The 21,895-nt window shown below is 41.0% G+C and overlaps 1 protein-coding gene across 1 annotated transcript in view; it reads left to right on the top strand.

The window, feature by feature from the left end:
* Positions 1-3,982: 3,982 nt before the first annotated feature.
* Positions 3,983-21,895, top strand: part of Vps13D (vacuolar protein sorting 13D) — a 390,232-nt gene continuing 372,319 nt past the window's right edge. The window contains exons 1-3 of the mRNA XM_068377692.1: positions 3,983-4,113; positions 8,087-8,233; positions 17,679-17,869. Of these exons, the coding sequence (XP_068233793.1) occupies positions 8,137-8,233; positions 17,679-17,869 (288 nt within the window). The 5' untranslated portion in view covers positions 3,983-4,113; positions 8,087-8,136. The remainder of the gene's footprint in view (positions 4,114-8,086; positions 8,234-17,678; positions 17,870-21,895) is intronic.

The following is a 21,895-nucleotide window of genomic DNA, read 5'->3' as shown; positions in this document are numbered from 1 at the left end:
CTGCCAAAATAACAACCTCAAAAACCAATGACATAAAATCCTCCAAATCTCCAAACAACTGCCAAAACAACAACCTCCAAAACCGATGACATAAAATCCTCCAAATCTCTAAACAACTGCCAAAACAACAACCCCCAAAACTGATGACATAAAATCCTCCAAATCTCTAAACAACTGCCAAAACAACAACCTAAAAAACCAATGACTTAAAATCCTCCAAATCCCTAAACAACTGCCAAAACAACAACCTCAAAAACCAATGACAAAATCTTCCAAATCTCTAAACAACTGCCAAAACAACCTAAAAAAACAATGACTTAAAATTCTCCAAATCTCTAAACAACTGCCAAAACAACAACCTCCAAAACCAATGACATAAAATCCTCCAAATCTCTAAACAACTGCCAAAACAACAACCTCAAAAATCAATGACATAAAATCCTCCAAATCTCTAAACAACTGCCAAAACAACAACCTCAACAAAATCCTCCAAATCTCTAAACAACTGCCAAAATAACAACCTCAAAAACCAATGACATAAAATACTCCAAATCTCTAAACAACTGCCAAAACAACAACCTCAACAAAATCCTCCAAATCTCTAAATAACTGCCAAAATAACAACCTCAAAAACCAATGACATAAAATCCTCCAAATCTCTTATCAACTGCCAAAACAACAACCTCCAAAACCAATGACAGAAAATCCTCCAAATCTCTAAACAACTGCCAAAACACCAACCCCCAAAACTGATGACATACAATCCTCCAAATCTCTAAACAACTGCCAAAACAACAACCTCCAAAACCAATGACATAAAATCCTCCAAATCCCTAAATAACTGCCAAAACAACAACCTCAAAAACCAATGACAAAATCTTCCAAATCTCTAAACAACTGCCAAAACAACAATCTCAAAAAACAATGACTTAAAATTCTCCAAATCTCTAAACAACTGCCAAAACAACAACCTCAAAAACCAATGACATAAAATCCTCCAAATCTCTAAACAACTGCCAAAACAACAACCTCAAAAACCAATGACATGAAATCCTCCAAATCTCTAAACAACTGCCAAAACAACAACCTCAACAAAATCCTCCAAATCTCTAAACAACTGCCAAAATAACAACCTCAAAAACCAATGACATAAAATCCTCCAAATCTCTAAACAACTGCCAAAACAACAACCTCAAAAAATCCTCCAAATCTATAAACAACTGCCAAAATAACAACCTCAAAAATCAATGACATAAAATCCTCCAAATCTCTAAACAACTGCCAAAACAACAACCTCCAAAACCAGCGACATAATATCCTCCAAATCTCTAAGCAACTGCCAAAATAACAACCTCCAAAACCAATGACATAAAATCCTCCAAATCTCTAAATAACTGCCAAAACAACAACCTCTAAAACCAGCGACATAATATCCTCCAAATCTCTAAACAACTGCCAAAATAACAACCTCCAAAACCAATGACATAAAATCCTCCAAATCTCTAAACAACTGCCAAAACAACAACCTAAAAAACCAATGACGTAAAATCCTCCAAATCTCTAAACAACTGCCAAAACAACAACCTCAACAAAATCTTCCAAATCTCTAAATAACTGCCAAAATAACAACCTCAAAAACCAATGACATAAAATCCTCCAAATCTCTAAACAACTGCCAAAACAACAACCTCAACAAAATCCTCCAAATCTCTAAACAACTGCCAAAATAACAACCTCAAAAACCAATGACATAAAATCCTCCAAATCTCTAAACAACTGCCAAAACAACAACCTCAAAAACCGATGACATAAAATCCTCCAAATTTCTAAACAACTGCCAAAACAACAACCTCAAAAACCGATGACATAAAATCCTCCAAATCTCTAAACAACTGCCAAAACAACAACCCCCAAAACTGATGACATAAAATCCTCCAAATCTCTAAACAACTGCCAAAAAAAACAACCTCCAAAACCAATGACTTAAAATCATCCAAATCCCTAAACAACTGCCAAAACAACAACCTCAAAAACCAATGACAAAATCTTCCAAATCTCTAAACAACTGCCAAAACAACAACCTCAAAAAACAATGACTTAAAATTCTCCAAATCTCTAAACAACTGCCAAAACAACAACCTCCAAAACCAATGACATAAAATCCTCCAAATCTCTAAACAACTGCCAAAACAAGAACCTCAAAAACCAATGACATAAAATCCTCCAAATCTCTAAACAACTGCCAAAACAAGAACCTCAAAAACCAATGACATAAAATCCTCCAAATCTCTAAACAACTGCCAAAACAACAACCTCCAAAACCGATGACATAAAATCCTCCAAATCTCCAAACAACTGCCAAAATAACAACCTCAAAAACCAATGACATAAAAGCCTCCAAATCTCCAAACAACTGCCAAAACAACAACCTCCAAAACCGATGACATAAAATCCTCCAAATCTCTAAACAACTGCCAAAACAACAACCTCCAAAACCAATGACTTAAAATCCTCCAAATCCCTAAACAACTGCCAAAACAACCACCTCAAAAACCAATGACAAATCTTCCAAATCTCTAAAAAAGAAGCAGGGGGAAAAGGGGCCTGGAAATACGTCGAAGGAGGGAGAGGAGCAAGGAAAGGGTGGCGAAGGGAAAAGGAAAAATGTAGGAGGAGAGGGAATGAAAAGTGCCCCTCTCCTCTTCCTCTTCCCTTGCCCATCTCTCTCTTCAAATATGGTGGGGGTTACCATGTGGTTTTAGAAGCCTCAATTATAAATACTGTGATAGGCTATCATCCACCGACATACTGTGGTGCAAGACTTTGTCAGCAAGGGAAGTACTCAGTTTCTATTGTTGTCATACCACTTTTTCATGAATGATTAAGAATTTTAAAGAAACAAAGACTGAGTGCAACTTATGCAGCACATTCGAAATCAATATACAGGTATAAATGCATCAACTATATAAGTGGCTGCCTGGTTGGACGTGATCGGTGATGCTGTTCATGTATCAAATGCGTACTGCACTCAGGGATACCACCATTAAAATTTAGTTTTTTTTATATTAATATATGAATAGATAGATACATAAAAGTCGATAAATAAAAAACCCCAAAAACGTTTATATATTTTTCCTTTACTGCGAGTTCTGCCATATTTTGAATTTTTATTTTTATTTTGATATTTTGAGATTTTGGCGACCCCAGGAAAAGCACTTGGCGACCCCACTTGGTGTCGCGACCCCAGGGTTGGGAAACCTGGATCTATAGCAAAGTTCATGCTTTATTTACTAACAATGTTTATTTTTTTGTGTGACATCTTTTGTTAATTTTCCATTTAGCTGAAGAGAAATACACCTGTCTGAATGGTTGTCTTCAAACAACTAACAGGCCCCCAAATCCCATCATTACTTTAAGATCAGCAGAATTAAAATTGAATTGATTTGGTAGTTAAAATGTTTCTTTATATATTTCCAATTTCAAGAAGCGATTTAGTAATTTTTGAAGGGGAATAAATCCTCACAATTTTATATTTTTCCAAATTCTCTAAACCTTCATGCTTCTTCTTCTTCCTGTCTGGGTTACAAAAGAAAATATGACTGGCAGCTTAGAAGTCCCTTACGTAATAATTGCACTACAAACTATTTGTTTACTGTAAGTTACGAGTGGAGTTAAAACCTGACAGTTAATTTCTCATATTTTTTTCATGATAACGAGTTACCTGTATTGTATGTTAGGACTGAACTGTTAAATTTCATTAACGAAGATTTCCGTATATTCAGTGAAATCAACTGGCAATCGAACACAAACATTAGAATAGATTATAAATGATCTATATACAGTACAAGTAAATAAAGATCTTGCTCTCCATGGAAATTAATAGGAAAAAATAGTCATAATATGGTATGTCAAATCTTTGAAAAAAAATATCAGTGTTTAGGGATTCTCATTGCATCTATGTAACCCGACTTTAGTAAATCGCTCATCAGTTGTGGATTTTGTTTACCCGAACATATGACTATGTCTTCGGGGTACAGTTATGTGACGCAATTTTTGCAATTTTCGTCATGATTTCATTTGCAGACAGTGTGGCAGTTTAGCAGTGAATTGCTGGTAAGAGATGGATTATCTTAGAGGTTTTTATATATGTTATTTCTATTGACAGGAGAATGGAGGTTAGTTCAGAAGGACTGGTGTCGTAGTGGTCGGTAAGATAATTTACCACGATAATTTATTTTGATTTACTTGTCTATCTTTTATAAATGATAGGCTAAAGATTATTGAAGCTGGGATGGTTATTAAGCTTCAATAAACTTATTTTACTGGATTAATTCGCCTTATTGACAATGTTACCCTAGGCAATATAATACATCGTCACTGATGATTGTATTTCGTAATAGTAATATTTAGATAATTTTTCATTATACGTATAATATATATTTCAACTGGTTATATAGTATTGTTATAGTTCCGGTATGTATGTTGACAGCCATGCCACATAACTCCCTTATTTTCTGTTTCATTTTCAACCCTATCTTTAAGAATAAGGTAGTATAACGGGGGTCGTAGGGGACTGCTATCCCCCCCTCCCTGGTAGGTAAATAGGTAAGGACACACAGCATGTATGTTAGGTCATGTGGGGAAATTTAGGTTAGGTGGTGTGGAGCCTTTGTATATCGGCAGCCAGTACCTCCAGCATGCATAGAAAATGGGAATTTTCTTAGTTTTCTTCTAGTCATTCGTAAGATGTAACCACTGTACTACAAAAACTGCGTCCGTTTCTCTGCAAAACTTCTACACAAGAACACAACCTAATCTAAACTTCCTCACCTAACCTAACTTACAAGCGTTGTCCTTACCTACTTACCTAACAGGGGTGGCTAACGTCCCCTGCGACCCTTCTTACACTGGCTTATTTTTAGCTGGCTGTCATCATACGTACAGGTGGCCGCTATCATACATACACTCCGGTGGTGTTTTATGCTCACTGGATGTCCTGTCCGTCATTATACAAAGTAAACTTCACACAATCAAACGGTTTGACAAACACATTTTGAAGTAATTTTTTAATGGGATATTTGATTGTCAAACACATTGGTCAAACAGTTTGAAGAAAGTCTGATCAAGCGTGACTTTGTGGGTGGGGCTTCTTTTATCCAAAAAAAAGTTTGCATGTGAGAGCAAGTGTCAAACATCAAACAATCCTCCTTAGATCTATATATATATGTTTCATATAATTATGCCAGTCATCTAGTTCTAATTCCATATGAACAATTAAGTTGGTATGTGAAAGTTGATCTCTTTTTAACTGTCATTCTTTTGTCCACTTTAATATTATTTTCCTTAGTGCCACTGCTAAGCCAATGGCAGTAAAACTGTCCTGAGTGAGAGGCATATCTTTGCTTCACAAACAGCGTGAGTCACACTGAGTTGATGACTGTTTGATGTACATTTGGTTTGACTGTCTGTCACCTTCAAATCGTTTGACAAGCAGGTTGGACAACCGTGTTTGACAAACCTTTTGATGGTGTAAAGGTCCCTTTTGATATCCCAATCCAAGTTCGAAAGGCACCGCCTATTTTATAACTGAAATTATTTAAATTGTGTACAATGTAATGTTTTATAAGACCCTTTTCTTTCCGAGTATAAGAGGTAATTTTCTTTTTTATTTAATGAGTGGATGCAGGTTTTGCTTGAGCTCCACTATAGAGCCATATGTCGCCGAGCTGTCATTGGCAGCTTTACTGAGTTGCTGATCCATTATGCACACTTTGTTGAGACACAGGGTATCTAAAGTGAAGGTTCTGTTTTCTTCCCACAAACAGAAAGAGTTCTCAAAATCTCTTCCAAGTGTGGGAGAATTCATTGAATACATGAAACCCAGAAGGTCAAGGTCATCAAGAGCAGCTGGCTACATGCTGCCTACTTGTCTTCCCAATTTCTTCATTTGATCTTGTCAGATCTTTAATGCTGACAGGAGATTGCTAAGTTTCTCATATGGGCTTTGATTTGAACACTCTCTCTCTCTCTCTCTCTCTCTCTCTCTCTCTCTCTCTCTCTCTCTCTCACATAAACTATAAAGATAGTTGCTATTAGCATAAGATTAGCCTCCTGACTAGTACAGTGGCAACGCATTCGCTTAGCATTCCCATGGCAGCAGATTAATCTCAGCCCAGGACCATGAATTTAAACTGTTTACTGGGGAAGATACTGCTGTGGTTTGGCACCACAGTGGCGAGTTGGGCTTGCCTGGATGTTGTTCTGGTGTGTCTCTTTGGCTGATACTGGAACTGAAACCAGACTCCTTTACTTTTAGGGTACCAGTAAATCTAAGATAGTAATACAGTAGTTAAACTTTGAGGCCAGGGTGTACCTGAACAGGTTGGTCTGTTAATTGGAACATTCAGGTGTGTCAATATGCTTGATGTTGAGAATAGGGATTTGATTCTTCAAAGAAGGTTAGACAAGATGACTAAGTTAAACCAGTGACAGGCTGTTTGCAACGAGAAACCGAATGGAAGGCAGCGAGAGTGTACACCGAAAATAGAAGTAACTACAATAATGACTGATGTAGAATATGAGAGGAAATTTTGGTTCAGCATTATGAGAACATCGTTTGAGACAATAACAACCATGCAAGTACATATAGTACAAGGAAAAGAAAAATTGGAATGATTACAGATATAATCTAACGTAATCATACCTAACCTAAGGCTGCACTTTCATGGGTGGGGTTATGGCAGGTGCAGACAAGAGTTAGCTAAAGCTTGAATATAAAATTATTGTAATGAATAATACTCAAAAGCAATATGCTGTTTCATCTATTGAAAGAAAAATTTTGCCCAAGGTCTCTTAAATGGACCTGCTCAAGCATGGGTTAGCCCTGTGTAGGTGAGTTAGAAAAGGAGGTACTGTATCTTTTCCTGTGTTTAGCAGGGACAAGAATGACTTGCCTTCCTGTCCTTGGGGGAGGGGTATATTATGACTCTTCCTTCAGTATGGAAGGAATGAAAGATCCTAAAATGCAGTTTTCTTCTGGCTTCATGGAACAATGGAATGCACTCCCCTTTTCGACCACGCTGGATGTGACCACACGAAGCTAGAATATCGGATTTACCCCAGCCTTCAGGAATAGCCTGTCAGTGATGCAAGTGCTAAAGGCTAGAGTATGTAAGCACTATGCAACCTTTATAGCCCAGTATCCATAGGAGTACTGTACTGGTCAGCAGATTGTGTAGCTTACCTAGCTCCTTACGGGACAAAAGCATCTCGTTTAAGGTAACGGTTGTGACGTTAGTCTATGATAAGAGGTGGGGTGTCAGGACCTTTTCCTCTTCTCCCTCCCCTCCCTTGGGGTGCAAGGGTGGTTCCAATTTTTGCTGGATTGGATATTGATGTGGTTTAGCTTCTAAACCGAGCAACTATTCCATATATGTCGGTTATAGAGGCATTTCCCCCATCCTCATTACAAGCGGGAGGATGGATAGAATAGAGGATACAATATAGATAATTGGCTGTACATCCTGACGTCATATCCTTCTGTGGATACAGGTCTTTCCTTGATTGTCTGTCAGTGGATAGAAACCTAGCCTAACCCACGGGAATCCATTTTCAATTGTTAGGAGGTGGTAGGAATCAATACCCCCGTACCCTTCTATCAGATCCAAGTGTTTTGACATCCTGCATTTTAAAATAGTCTCCTATTAAAGGACTAGGGTTTCTATTTGTGTTGGAACAAATCACAAATTTAAAAAGTAATTTGTATTTTTCTTAACTATATAAACTTGAGTCCTTTAATTTTCACTTCCTGCCTCAACCACTCCGCAAGCCCTATGTGAATGTCAAAGTGGCTACTCAATGTACTTGTGGGAGGGGGTTGCTTTCCTGCCACCCACTAAGACACCTTGTTTTAAATTTTGTCAGCCAAGTCTCAGCCAAGCTTAAAGCATACTCCTATTGAAGGATGCAGGTTTGCATAGTTAGGAAAAATACAAATTACTTTTAAAATTTGTGATTTTGTTTATATTGTATCTCCATATAGCAAACTTGATTTATAAACTATTGCATTTATGTCTGTTTATTTCAGATCCGTGGTGACAGGTAACATTTTCTCAACTTGTATTGCCTGGCTGCATAATGCTTGAAGGACTTGCAACATGGGTTCTCAACAATTACTTGGGAAAATACTTGGAGAATTTAAATACCGATCAACTTTCTATAGGTCTTCTCAAAGGTTAGTAATTTTTTTTTACTGTATAGTGTTTATGACATTATTTGGTTTGTGACATATCATTTGTTTAGGTAATAGATAGTCTTATTCCAGTCTAATATGAGGATTTAAAAACGAACTTGATTCATTAGAAATAGTAGCAGAAAAGTAATTAGATTGCAACTAAGGACAAATTTGGTTACACTATGGAAATCATGATTTTAAATATTTAACTTAGCCGGTGAATATATAATGGCTGAGCCTCCGGCGGCTCGACAGAAAAAACACACAAAAACTCGCGAGCGATCGCTATGAAGGATGCGGGTGTGCCCACTAGCGCCAACTATCGGCCAGATACCGCATATACATGTAAACAGACCCAATTTTTCTCTGTCGGTCTGATCGACAAGACGTACCATTACTCGCTGTTAACCTGGAGTTTTTTTCAACAGTCTTGGTGAAGTACTTCCTTTTGGTTTGAGCTTTCGCAGTGCAGGTGTTTTATCTTCAACTTAAATCTTGAACTCGTTTTTGGATAGATTTAATTGTTGATGACTTTGGATTGTTTTTTGGACTTTCTTTGACTTTTAAATGGCCGACCCTTCCCTTAGTACGGAAGTGTGTTTTAGGCTTTTAGCAATTATCTTATCACGTTATAAATTGTTGTTGTTAATTATAGATTTTCCTCAATATATTTTATATCTCAACCGCCTTTATTAGGCCTCTTCGATTAGCTTTCCATTTATAATAAACATCAAGATAAATTTTAATGATTTGTTTATATGCGACCTTACCTATTCCTCCCCTAATCCGAGAGTAGGCGGTCCTAACTTGGAAACCGAAGTTAAACAACGTTGAGCCCTTTCAATCGTAAATAACTTTTACAGAGCAAATGATTTAAAACTTATTAAATGAATATTTTTTAGTAGATATTTTATGAAAGATTTTCTTTGAATAGTCTTCGTACTTTTTCAAAGATGAACTAACGTTTAGTTTATTTATGCTACGCAGTTTGCGCTCTATCGTTACGATAGAGAGAGAGAGAATCACGGTTTCACTTTGCAGAAAGAGTAAATCGATTCTGACGTTTTGTTCATTCTTCTTTCAAACTTAAATGTTTTAAATACTATTTTAAAGGAACTTGTTAATTGAAAAACCTTTGTTTTTTCCTTTGGTCAAATAACCTGTTTATTGACGAAAGGTAAGTGGGCTTTTCTCTTCGGTGCGAAATCAAGAGAGAGAGAGAGAGAGAGAGAGAGAGAGAGAGAGAGAGAGAGAGAGAGAGAGAGAGAGAGAGAGAGGAAGAGAGAACGTTCCGATCTTTATTCTCGTCCCAAGCGAGTAACGTTGTTCTCGAGTCAGTTTTTACTCTCGTCCCTAGTCTCTGTACGGGGAGAAAGGATAAAACGTTTTTAGTTTTTATTCTCGTCCCAAGGCACTGTACGGTGAGAGATTGAAAACGTAGTTTTGAATGAACTAGTGTTTAGTCTCCTTCCCAGCCACTGATCTTTTTATCTTAATATGTTTACTGTTTTTTGCTTGTATTAACGTGCTTACATTATACGACTTATTTCGCAATTATAACCTTTTGATGAGGGTAGAATTGCGTGCTTCAGGTAGAAATCAGTTTTATTCATGCCTAATGTGAATTGTTGAAAAATTCGATTTCAGTGAAGTAAGTGCAAAACAGAAAATCGTAGTGATATAGTGATAATTGCGCAAAGTGTTATCAGTGTTGCGACCGAGGGTTCGTCTGTTCGTGCCTGTCGTTCGCCTAGTCCGAGACCTCTTGCAAGCTCCCAAGCCCAGGGGAGAAGTAATGTCGTACGACTTATGGGTTCGAGAGGCCTTGATCAACGAACAGACGTTCCCTCTATGGTTTCAGGCGTGTCTCACCAAGACCGCCCCTACCATAAGACGAGTGAGACGATTTTCTCCTCGTCATCCGAAGGCTTTTCGCGTAAGAAACCGTGGAGCAAGGTTTCGAGGCCCTTTAAGCGAAAGTCAGTCCTTTCAGGACAGGTCCAGCGTCCTGGTTGTAGCCATTGGGACAGCTCTGACCCTATGCAGTCATCGGAAGACTGCTCGCCGCCTAAACAAAAGCGTAACACAGGCTCCGAGAGTCTTATTGTAGGCAAGGTTTTGCAGTCACAGACGTTACCCTCGTCTCTTACCGCAACCATTCCCGTTGATCCTAAATGGGTTGTACGGCAAGACATGCAGAATAAGCTTGCCTCTCTTATGGAGGACTATTCTGCTGAGCAGGTTCACGATGATCCTCGCCGCTTAGCTGATCGAGATCCTGGCCGTCAGCCGCCCAAACGAGCCTTTGCTCGTCCTGTTGACATTGACGTTACAAAGTCACGTCAATCGTGTTTTGTAGAGCCTCACTCGATGCAGTCCCGTGTTGACTCTCAGCCGCTTGTGGACGTTCAGCCGCTGCCGCTTGCTCTTGTTGACGTTCAGGACGTTCACCAACCCGCATAGTTGACTTGTTTTGACGTTGAGCGTCAACCACCGCAGTCAAGAGTTGTTTTGACTGCTCAGTCTAAGCAGTCAAGGCAGTCTCGAGTTGACGTCGAGCGTCCTCTCGCACCTGTTGTTGTTGCTGGTCAGTCCTTTAAGCAGTTACATGACATAGCGTCCTTGACTGCTACTGTTGCTCCTTTGCGTGTGGACTCTGCTTGTCAAGCATTGCCACCACGGCAGGTCTCTCCCTTGCTTGAGACTCGGCAATTGTCGGACAAGGTTCCTTCAGATGAGGAAGTTGCTGATCCCCCTCCTACTGATATTCCCTTGAGGACTCTGTCAGACGGAGAGGAGCCTAAAGCTGCTCAGCCCTCTATGGACTTTAAATAAATCATGCTGATTTTTAAGGATCTTTGTCCGGATCTTTTTGTAACTGCTGCTCCTCGTTCGCCTAAACGTCAGAGTTTACACTAGGCCTAGCTACTTCGAAGCCGTTGTTTTCTAAGCTAGTGCTCTCTCGCTCTTCTAAGAGAGCTTTACGTTTGCTAGGCGACTGGTTTATCACCAGGAGGAGTTTGGGGGAGACAGCCTTTGCTTTCCCTACTTTTAAGCTGGCTTATAGAGCGAGAGTCTGATATGACACGGGAGAAGTTCTCGGCTTGGGAGTTCCTGCCTCTGCCCAGATAGACTTCTCAAACCTCATAGACTCTCCCTGGAGCCTGGCCATGAGACGCTCCAAGATTTTATGGTCGACTTCAGAGCTAGACCATCTCCTGTTAGGAGTTTTTTCGAGCGTTTGAAGTTTTGCTGTACAATTATGTCATGCATAAACAAGGCTATCAGGGATGGCTCCAATAATCTCACAGCCACGTTCTCTGCAGGAACAAGTCCCTCTCGGATGGCTCCAATGATCTGGCAGCCATGTTCACTGCAGGAGTACGTAAGAGGCAAGTGCGCTCAATATGTTCATTGTCAAGACAAACTTCACGATGAAGTCTACCAGGCTGTCTTAACAGCATTAATGGAAGGCGACTGGATGGTCTCTCTCGACCTTCAGGAGGCATACTTCCACATTCCTATACACCCGGATTCCCAACCGTTTCTTAGGTTTGTTTACAGGAATGTGGGGTACCAGTTTCGAGCCCTGTGCTTTGGCCTCAGTCCTGCTCCTCTCGTGTTTACGAGGCTCATGAGGAATGTGGCAAAATCCCTCCATCTATCGGGAATCCGAGCCTCCCTGTACTTGGACGACTGGCTTCTCAGAGCATTGTCCAGTCTTCGCTGTCTGCAGGATCTACATTGGACGTTGAGTCTGGCCAGGGAGTTGGGACTTTTGGTCAACCTAAAAGTCCCAACTGATCCCATCCCAGATTATTCTTTATTTGGGGATGGAGATTCGCAGTCCAGTTTTTTTTGTTCGGGCTTTTCCGTCTGCCACCCGAATAGAACAAGCCCTGCTCGAAGTCCAACTAATGCTGAAAAGAGAACGTTTGTTCAGTCAGGAGTTGGAACAGTCTCGTAGGGACTCTCTCATCCCTGGAGCAGTTTGTCTCGCTAGGGAGACTACACCTTCTGCCTCTCCAGTTCCATCTAGCCTCTCACTGGAACTAGGACAAGACGTTAGAGACGGTATCATTCCCAGTCTCCGAACCAGTAAAGGCATGCCTGAAATGGTGGGACAGCAATATCAGTCTGAGAGAGGGACTATCCCTAGCAGTCAAGAACCCAAACCACGTGTTGTTCTCAGACGCGTCGGATTTGGGTTGGGGTGCGACCCTGTACGGTCGGGAATGCTCGGGTCTGTGGACCTCAAGTCAGAGGAGCATGCACATCAACGGCAAGGAGCTATTAGCAGTCCACTTGGCCTTGATGAAATTCGAAAGCTTTCTTCGAAACTAAGTGGTAGAGGTCAACTCAGACAACACCACAGCTTTGGCGTACATCTCCAAGCAAGGAGGCACACACTCCTTCACGCTGCTCGAGATCGCAAGGGACTTTCTCATATGGTCAAGAAATCGAGGCATCTCCCTATTGACGAGATTCATCCAGGGGGACTTGAACGTCTTGGCAGACTGTCTCAGTCGGAGGGGTCAGGTGATACCCACGGAATGGACCCTCCACAAGGACGTGGGCAAGAGTCTTTGGGCTACTTGGGGTCAACCCACCATAGACCTCTTTGCCTCCTCGTTGACCAAAAGGTTACCAATCTATTGCTCTCCAGTCCTAGATACAGAAGCAATCCACATAGACGCGTTTCTACTGGATTGGTCTCTTCTGGACTTATATGCATTCCCACCATTCAAGATAGTCAACAAGGTACTGCAGAAGTTCGCCTCTCACGAAGGGACAGGGTTGACGTTGGTTGCTACCCTCTGGCCCACGACAGAGTGGTTCACCGAGGTACTTCAATGGCTGGTAGACATTCCAAGAAGTCTTCCTCTAAGGGTAGATCTCTTACGTCAGCCCCACGTAAAGAATGTTCATCAAAGCCTCCCCGCGCTTCGTCTGACTGCCTTCAGACTATCGAGAGACTCTCAAGAGCTCGAGGCTTTTCGAAGGAGGCAGCCAGTGCGATTGCGAGAGCTAGAAGAGCTTCTACCTTCAGAGTATACCAGTCGAAGTGGGAAGTCTTTCGAGATTGGTGCAAGCCAGCATCTATGTCCTCTTCCAGTACCTCTGTAGCCCAATCAGAGATTTTCTTTTACATCTGAGAAATGTTCGCTCCCTCTCAGCTCCCACGATTTAGGGCTACAGGAGCATGTTGGCTTCGGTCTTTCGTCATAGAGGCTTAGATCTTTCCAACAATTAAGATCTCCAAGATCTCCTTAAGTCTTTCGAGACCTCTAAGGAACGTCGTTTGGCAACTCCTGGATGGAACTTAGACGTGGTCCTAAGGTTCCTCATGTCAGACAGGTTTGAGCCATTACTTTCAGCCTCCCTGAAGGATCTCACCCTCAAGACGCTTTTCCTAGTGTGCTTGGCTTCGGCTAAATGGGTCAGTGAAATTCATGCCTTCAGTAAGAACATCGGCTTTTCTACAGAAAAAGCCACATGTTCACTTCAACTTGGTTTCCTGGCCAAAAATGAACTGCCTTCTCGTCCTTGGCCTAAGTCTTTTGATATACCTTGCCTGTCAGAGATCGTAAGCAACGAACTTGAAAGAGTGCTGCGTCCAGTTAGAACTCTTAAGTTCTACTTAGCTCGTACTAAGTCCTTACGAGGTGGATCTGAGGCATTATGGTGCTCAGTTAAGAAACCATCATTGCTTATGTCAAAGAATGCTTTGTCATATTTTATCAGACTTTTAATACGAGAGGCTCATTCTCTCTTGAATGAAAAAGACCGATGCTTGCTTAAGGTTAAGACGCACGAAATAAGAGCTATAGCAACTTCCGTGGCCTTTAAGCAAAATAAATCTCTGCAAAGTATTATGGACGCGACCGTTTGGAGAAGCAAATCGGTATTCGCGTCATTTTACTTAAAAGATGTCCAGACTCTTTACGAGGACTGCTACACACTGGGTCCATTCGTTACAGCGAATGCAGTAGTGGGTAAGGGTTCTACCACTACATTCCCTTAATTCCAATATCCTTTTAATCTGCTCTTGAAATGTTTTTTAATTGGGTTGTACGGAAGGCTAAGAAGCCTTTCGCAGCCTTTTTTGATTTGGCGGGTGGTCAAATATCATTTCTTGAGAGCGCCCAGATTAGGGGTTTGATGAGGTCCTGTTGTATGGGTTGCAGCCCTTAATACTTCAGCTCCTGGGAGTCTTTCAGCATCCTAAGAGGATCGCTGGGCTTCGTGAGGAAGACAGACTAATAAGGCAGAGTAATCGTCTAAGTCAACTTCCTTACCAGGTACCTTTATATATTTGGGTTTTGTTATGATATAACTGTCAAAAACTCTAAGCATATACGCTGTAAACTTAATTAACTCTGGTCTCTACCCACCACCATGGGTGTGAATCAGCTATTATATATTCACCGGCTAAGTTAAATATTTAAAAATGATATTTTAATTATAAAATAAATTTTTGAATATACTTACCCGGTGAATATATAAATTAAAGGCCCCCCCTTCCTCCCCGATAGAGACCTAGCGGGATGAGAAAAATTGGGTCTGTTTACATGTATATGCGGTATCTGGCCGATAGTTGGCGCTAGTGGGCACACCCGCAACCTTCATAGCGATCGCTCGCGAGTTTTTGTGTGTTTTTTCTGTCGAGCCGCCAGAGGCTCAGCCATTATATATTCACCGGGTAAGTATATTCAAAAATTTATTTTATAATTAAAATATCATTTTTACCTAAAAAGAATGTTAAAAAAATCATGGTGCATCATTATTTTTATTATTATTATTTATTATTTTTATTAGTGTTTTTATGGTAACACTAGCAAGTACAGCACAGTGTTTTAATTGAAATTATTACTCCTCTCTTTGTCCTGCCCTTTTTCCTTTACTGAATATAAAATTTCATGTTAGGCCTTTCCCATTCCTCTTCTGTCAGCTCTTCACAAGTCGCCTGAGGGACGAAGTATGAGTTTGTACTTCTCGTGGCCCAAGCTGTACTTTTCAGGCTGCATTGAGTTTGAACTTTTGTTCCATACTCAGCTCTCTGAGATGAAGATTTTATGCTTTTACTACTCGAGGGACTTGTATTGCATGCAGGCCTTCAGTCATTACGAGTGCCTCATTCATCGCTCATGTTGTCACAAATATCCACCAGTGTCAAGCTTTGGGCCTATTGGATTGACTTCTTTGGAGTCTTTAAAAGATGAAATCGAGACAACTCTTCACTCTTATTACAATCTGAAGATTGTGATTGAGGAGAGTTTAATCTCACAGGCATGCAAAGGATAAATACAGTACCTGGGAATGCTGTTTGAACTCATGATAGCAAGGAGGGAAGAGTGATTTTGCTCTCTCTTTTTCCCCTCCTATTCTCTTCTTCAACCACTTCTTAGAAGGAAGAAGTGGTAGTAGTTGCGGAGAAGGCTTCTTTCAAAAAGTTCCTTGGGAATTCTAGCATCCACTTTTCTCCTTCAGGAGGGAGGGACAGATATCAGCCGCTTAGGGTTTGGTCACATGAATCTGTAGTCCAGGTAAGGGTGAGCATTGCTTCTACCCTTATCAGTCCTGTCGTGATATATGAGGAACATGTTAGTTTGTAGGAAGCTGGTCTCCTCCTTCTTAAAGGAGTGTTTGCTCCCATCCTTCATCCGGTAAGTTTAGCATTGGTCGAACTGTTGTGAGCCTGATGTGATTGTTTTCTCTTTGGATTGGATGCAATTGAATATTTTTGTATAGGACCAGACACTGACTCTGTAGGTCAGGTGAAGGTGAGACGTTTCGCACACCTTCTCCATCCATTTCTGCTACGAACAAGAGAAGCATCCTTGCCCTTGCTACTCTCCTCCGTTAGGCAGGATTAATGGAACTCACCTGTTGACCTATTTCTTCTTGGTCTATCAAGCAAAGTGTGAGCTTAGTGTGACAGCTACTGCTATGGCACTGCAGTGCTACTTGAGGATTCGACTGTCTATCTTGCAATAATATTTGTTGAGATTTATGTTATCAGATGGTAGTCTTTCAAAATACCCAGACCAACAAGTCCCTGTCTTTGGGGGCTATCTAAGCTCTCATGACCTCCCATATCTTCAGGGGCAATCCCCCCTCTATCTCTTAAACCCATGATGTGAGAAAAATTGCTTTATTAGTACTTTTTGCTGATATGAAATTTCAGGATATCGAGAGCTTTTTTACGATTTTGTCTGGGTACAGGTTGTTTAAAAGACCTGAAACAAATCAAAATGACCAGGAACAAATCAAAGCGGTTCTACAGTGAGAATGGTGCTTGTCTTGATCGTGGTACCTATGGTGGGAAATCATATAGAGTAGAGGGATCCTGAACCAGATCTTTGAGCATAGGTGCTGTGATGGTCATGTAGCTCCCTCTCTAGAAATTTACTTCATTAAACTGAGTGGGATGACCTATTGGTCTTTTTCTTTGAAATATGTAAGCATGAATTGAGTGTTAACTTGGTTATAGGCAACTTGATCCTCATGGTGTGCAAGGCTACTTTTTTATTCTCTGATACAATATTAGTTCCTAGTGACCATACAAAAGAAAAACCTACTTTTGGGGAGAGGATGTGTGGTCCCCAATACCCTCCTGCCTCCCTAAACTTGTGGAAGGAAGTGGGACATAACTGACATACATCTGGGTTGAGAAGATGGTTGCCATACATAAACAAATTCTCGGGTAAGCATTTTGTTCAGCATTAGTATTGGATCTCGGTGGGTGATGGGTCATCAGTTAGCGGAAGAATTCAGCAATGGAGATGCTTTGACGGGATTAATAGAGCCCTTATGATAGAGTCTGTGCCTCACACGTTGATTTACTGGCCTTAGGGAAGGGAAGACAATGTTTCTTTTGAACAGTAAATCATATTGCATTGGATAACCTGTTCTAGCCTTTACAAGAAAGTCCTTAGGGACCACGCTGAATATCCTCAAAATTGGTTTTTCCTTGGTCAAAACCCATTTTTTTTCAGAGAAACTGAAGGGCTTGTGACAATTTTTGTGGCTGTAAAAGTGACCTATTATAATTAATGGGTTTATATGGAAAACAATAAATTTATGGTAAAAAAAGATTTAGGTTTTTTTTGTAGAAAAGAAAAGATTTATAAATTTGAATAATAGATATTTGCTATTTATTTTCATAAAAAAGGTTTGAAGAAAGATATATTTTACTGTGGGGAATTTTTTTATAGAAATAAAATATAGGTATATATTGTATGCTAGTTTTTTTAATGATTCTTTTCGAAAATGCATTATGATGAAGCATATTGAAGATCCTATTTATATATATATATAATTTAAAAATAAAGAACTGTCCTAACATCCCAATTTCTATGAAAAGAAATAGGTTACAGTACATTCATTTTAATAAATGTTCAGGTGACTATTGATATTTTAACTACATGATCTATATTTACAGGAGAAGTAGAACTAGAAAATGTTCCATTACGAAAAGATGCCCTTCGTCATCTCGACATGCCTGTCGAGGTGAAGGCTGGATTTGTGGGAAAGGTTAAACTCCAGATCCCAGTCTCAAGACTTAGATCAGAACCATGGGTCATCATGTTTGAGCAATTGTACCTCGTAGCAGGTCCTGTTAAGCTTGATGAGGTAAGTTAGAAAACTGCTTTCTTCCTTTGTTATTTTAATGAGCTTATATGATTAACAAGTCCTGTAATTCTTAGTTATAAGTAAAAAGAAATAAAAAGTTCTGAATATGTATTTGATCTATGTTATGTCTTTATAACTGGATGGAAAGCGTAAACCAAACAATGGTTCCCCTAAAAAAAAAAAGGTATGTCTACTGAGATTATGCAGTTATTGGCAACATTATAGTATTTACAACTTGTAATGTGAAACAAAATAGTTGTTAGCTCTAACACAAATTGGGGGTTGATTGGTAATTGGTTTAGACTTTTACTTGTTAGCTTGTCTTTATCTTGCTGTTAACAGATAATTGGCTGTGCATTAGACTCGCTGTAATTTGTGGCCTGAGTGGGGACAACACACATTTGTATTTATTATGATGGAGAATTTAAAATTTTAAGATTTTTACAAAATATATGACAATTTTCAATATTAAACTTAGCCGGTGATTATATAAGCTGCAACTCTGTTGCTCGACAGAAAACTCTACGTTCAAAATACGCCAGCGATCGCTATGCAGGTAGGGGGTGTACATCAACAGCGCCATCTGTCTAGCAGGTACTCAGTACTCAATGTAAACACAGAACCAATTTTCTCTCTGTCGGGCTACCGGCAAGACCTACTAATACGCTGTTACTAACTGGATTTGTTTTCACAACTATTTGGTGAAGTACACTATTCTAGTTTTGAGCTTTCGCTATGCAGGTGTTTTATCTTCATCTCAAAACTTGAACTCGTTTTGGATAGACTTAATTAGGGTGACAAAGAGAGTATGGACTCTCTTTCACTTTTAAATGGCCGACCCTTCCCTTAGACGGAAGTGTGTTTAGGTTTTTAGTAATTTTGCTTAACACGTTATAGATCTATATATTTTATATCTCTCCGCCTTTATTAGGCCTCTTCGATTAACTTTCCATTTATTATAAACATATAAAGATAATTTTTATGTTTTGTTTATATGCGACCTTTCCTGATAGTAGGCGGTCCTAACTTGGAACCGAAGTTAATCAACGTTGAGCCCATTATATCGTATTTAGCCTTTAAAGAATTTAAAACTTTTTAAATTTAATGTTTTATGAAAGAATTTCTTTGATAGTCTTCGTACTGTTTTCAAAGATGAACTAACGTTTAGTTTTTTAGACTACGCAGTTGTTGACGTTCAGGACGTTCAACATGCGCTCTATCGTTACGATAGAGAGAGAGTGTATCACGGTTTCACTTTGCAGTAAGAGTAAATCGATTCTGACGTTTTGTTCATTCTTTCTTAGCTTTAATGTTTTAAATTCTAAATTAAAGGAACTTTTTATTGGAAAACCTTTCAGTTTTTTTTCCTTTAGTCAAATAACATGTTTTTTTTTGACGATATATAATTGGGCTCTTCTCTTAGGTGCGAAATCAAGAGAGAAAGAGAGAGAGAGATAGAGACGGAGGGAGAGAGAGGAGAGAAAACGTTCCGTTCAAGCGGGTAACGTTGTTCTCGTGTTACTCACGTCCCTAGTCGCTGTACGGGGAAGAAGGTAAAATGTTTCTAGGGTTTTATTCTTGTCCCCAGGCTATGTGCGGTGAGAGATTGTAAACGTAGTTTATTTGAACTAGTGTTTAGTCTCTTTCCCAGCCACTGAATTTTTTATCTTTATATATGTTTTCTGTTTTTTGCTAGTATTAAGCAATTACTACCTTTTAATGAGGGTAGAATTGCGTGTTTCAGGTAGAAATCAGTAAAAGTTTCGATTTCAGTGAAATAAGTGCAAAACAGAAAATCAAAGTGATAAAGTGATATGCGCAAAGTGTTACAGTGTTGCGTCCGAGGGTTCGTCTGTTCGTGCCTGTCGTTCACCTAGTCCGGGACCTCTTGCAAGCTCCCAAGCCCAGGGGAGAAGTAATGTCGAACGACTTATGGGTTCGTCAGGCCTTGATCAACGAACAGACGTTTCCCTCCGTGGTTTCGGGCGTATCTACCCAAGATCGCCCCACCTACACAAAGACGAGAGAGCCCATTTATTTCTCGTCTGCGGAAGAGGTTTCTCGTAAGAAACCATGGACCAAGGTCTCGCAGCTTATTAAGCGCAAGTCTGTCCCTTCCGCGCAAGTCCAACGGCCCAGTTGTAGCCACTGGGTCAGTTCGGACTCGCTGCAGTCTTCCGACGACTGTTCACCTCCTAAGAGAGGCAAAGCGGTACCGCATCAGGCAGTCACACCGTCTGTTGCCGCACCTGCTCCTGTAGACCCTAAGTGGTCTTTGCTGCAGACCATGCAGTCTCAGTTAACGTCATTGATGCGGGACTTTCGTGCGGAGAAGGTTGACACTGCACCAACCTCTAGCCTACAACCAACCACGGTTGTGCGTCCTGTGGACGCTGAGGCGACCTTCTGCTGCACTCCAGTTGAGAGAGTCCCGCCACCCATGCGTTCCAGTGTACCCTGCCAGCCGCATGTTGACGTTCAGTAACGCACGGAACCTTCCGTTGACGTTCGCGAGGTACAACAACAGTCTAAGTTGTTTTGTTTTGACGCGGCGCGTCAACCTCCGCATTCTAGAGTTGTTTTGACTGCTCAGTATAGACAGTCAAAGCAGTCTCGAGTGAACACTGTATGTCCTCACGCACCTGTTGTGGTTGACAGTTCAGTTGTTGACAGTTCACAGACTGTCAAGCAGTTACATGACGTTGCCTTCTGGTCTGCTACTAATGCACCAGTGAGAGACTCACTGAGGTTACCTAGCTTTTATCGGACAAGGTTCCTGTAGATGAGAAAGTGCTGTTCTCCCTCCTACTGATATTCCCTTGAGGACTCTGTCATTTGGAGAGGAGCCTTAAGCTGCTTAGCCTCCTATGGACTTTAATTAAATCATGATGATTTTTTAAGGATCTTCGTCCGGATCTTGTAACTGCTGCTCCTCGTTCGCCTAAACGTCAGAACTTACACTAGGCCTAGCTACTTCGAAGCCGTTGTTTTTAAGCTAGTGCTCTCTCGTTCTCCTAGAGAGCGTTACGTTGGCTAGGCGACTGGTTTTTGCACCAGGAGGAGTTTTAGGGATACAGCCTTTGTTTTCCCTTCTTTTAAACTGGCTTATAGAGCGAGAGTCTGATAGGACACGAGAGAAGTTCTCGGCTTGGGAGTTCATGCCTCTGCCCAGATAGACTTCTCAATTCTGGTAGACTCGCCCTGGCGCCTAGCCAGGAGACGCTCCAAGTTGTTTACAGGTCAACTTCTCAACTTTTGTCGAGCCTTTGAAGTTTTGCTGTACTATTATGTCACACATAACAAGGCTTTCACGTATGGTAAATGGTTCCGCCTCAGTCGCTAACCCCGTCTGTTGCCACACCTGCTCCCGTAGACCCTAAATGGGCTTTGCTGCAAGACATGCAGTCCAAGCTTGCGTCCTTGATAGAGGACTTAAATGCGGAGAAGAACCTTCTGGCCAACAACCTTCCAACCGGTTGGTTGTGCGCCCTGTTGACGCTGAGGTAACCTACTCGCGTCTGCCAGTTGAGGTGGTTCCTCCTTCTGGCCAACAACCTTCCAACCGGTCGGTTGTGCGCCCTGTTGACGCTGAGGTAACCTACTCGCGTCTGCCAGTTGAGGTGGTTCCTCCACCGATGCGACCCAGTGTGGGTTGCCAGTCGCACGTTGACGTTAAGCGACGCTCGGAGGTGGTTGTTGACGTTCAGGACGTTCAACAACCAGCAGAGGTGACTTGTTGTGACGCAGTGCGTCAACCTCAGCAACCCGGTAGGGTGTTGACTGCACAACCCAGACAGTCTAGACAGTTTCGGGTTGACGCTGTACTTCCTCGCGCACCCATGGTTGTTGACAGTTCACAGACTGTGCAGCAGTTCCATGATATTGCGTCCGGCTCCGTCACGCATCCACCAGTGCGACCGGATTCAGCGAGTCAGACGTTGCCCACTCCGTTGCCGTTTCCTCATCAGTTTCGGATGAGGAACCCCTCTGATGAGGACGTTGCTGAACAAGACGATCAGCCCCCAG

The sequence above is a fragment of the Palaemon carinicauda genome, chromosome 8, assembly GCF_036898095.1.
Source record: "Palaemon carinicauda isolate YSFRI2023 chromosome 8, ASM3689809v2, whole genome shotgun sequence".
Taxonomy (NCBI): Eukaryota; Metazoa; Arthropoda; class Malacostraca; order Decapoda; family Palaemonidae; genus Palaemon; species Palaemon carinicauda.
The sequence above is the reverse complement of the archived record's forward strand: the minus strand, read 5'-3'. Positions and strand labels throughout refer to the sequence as shown.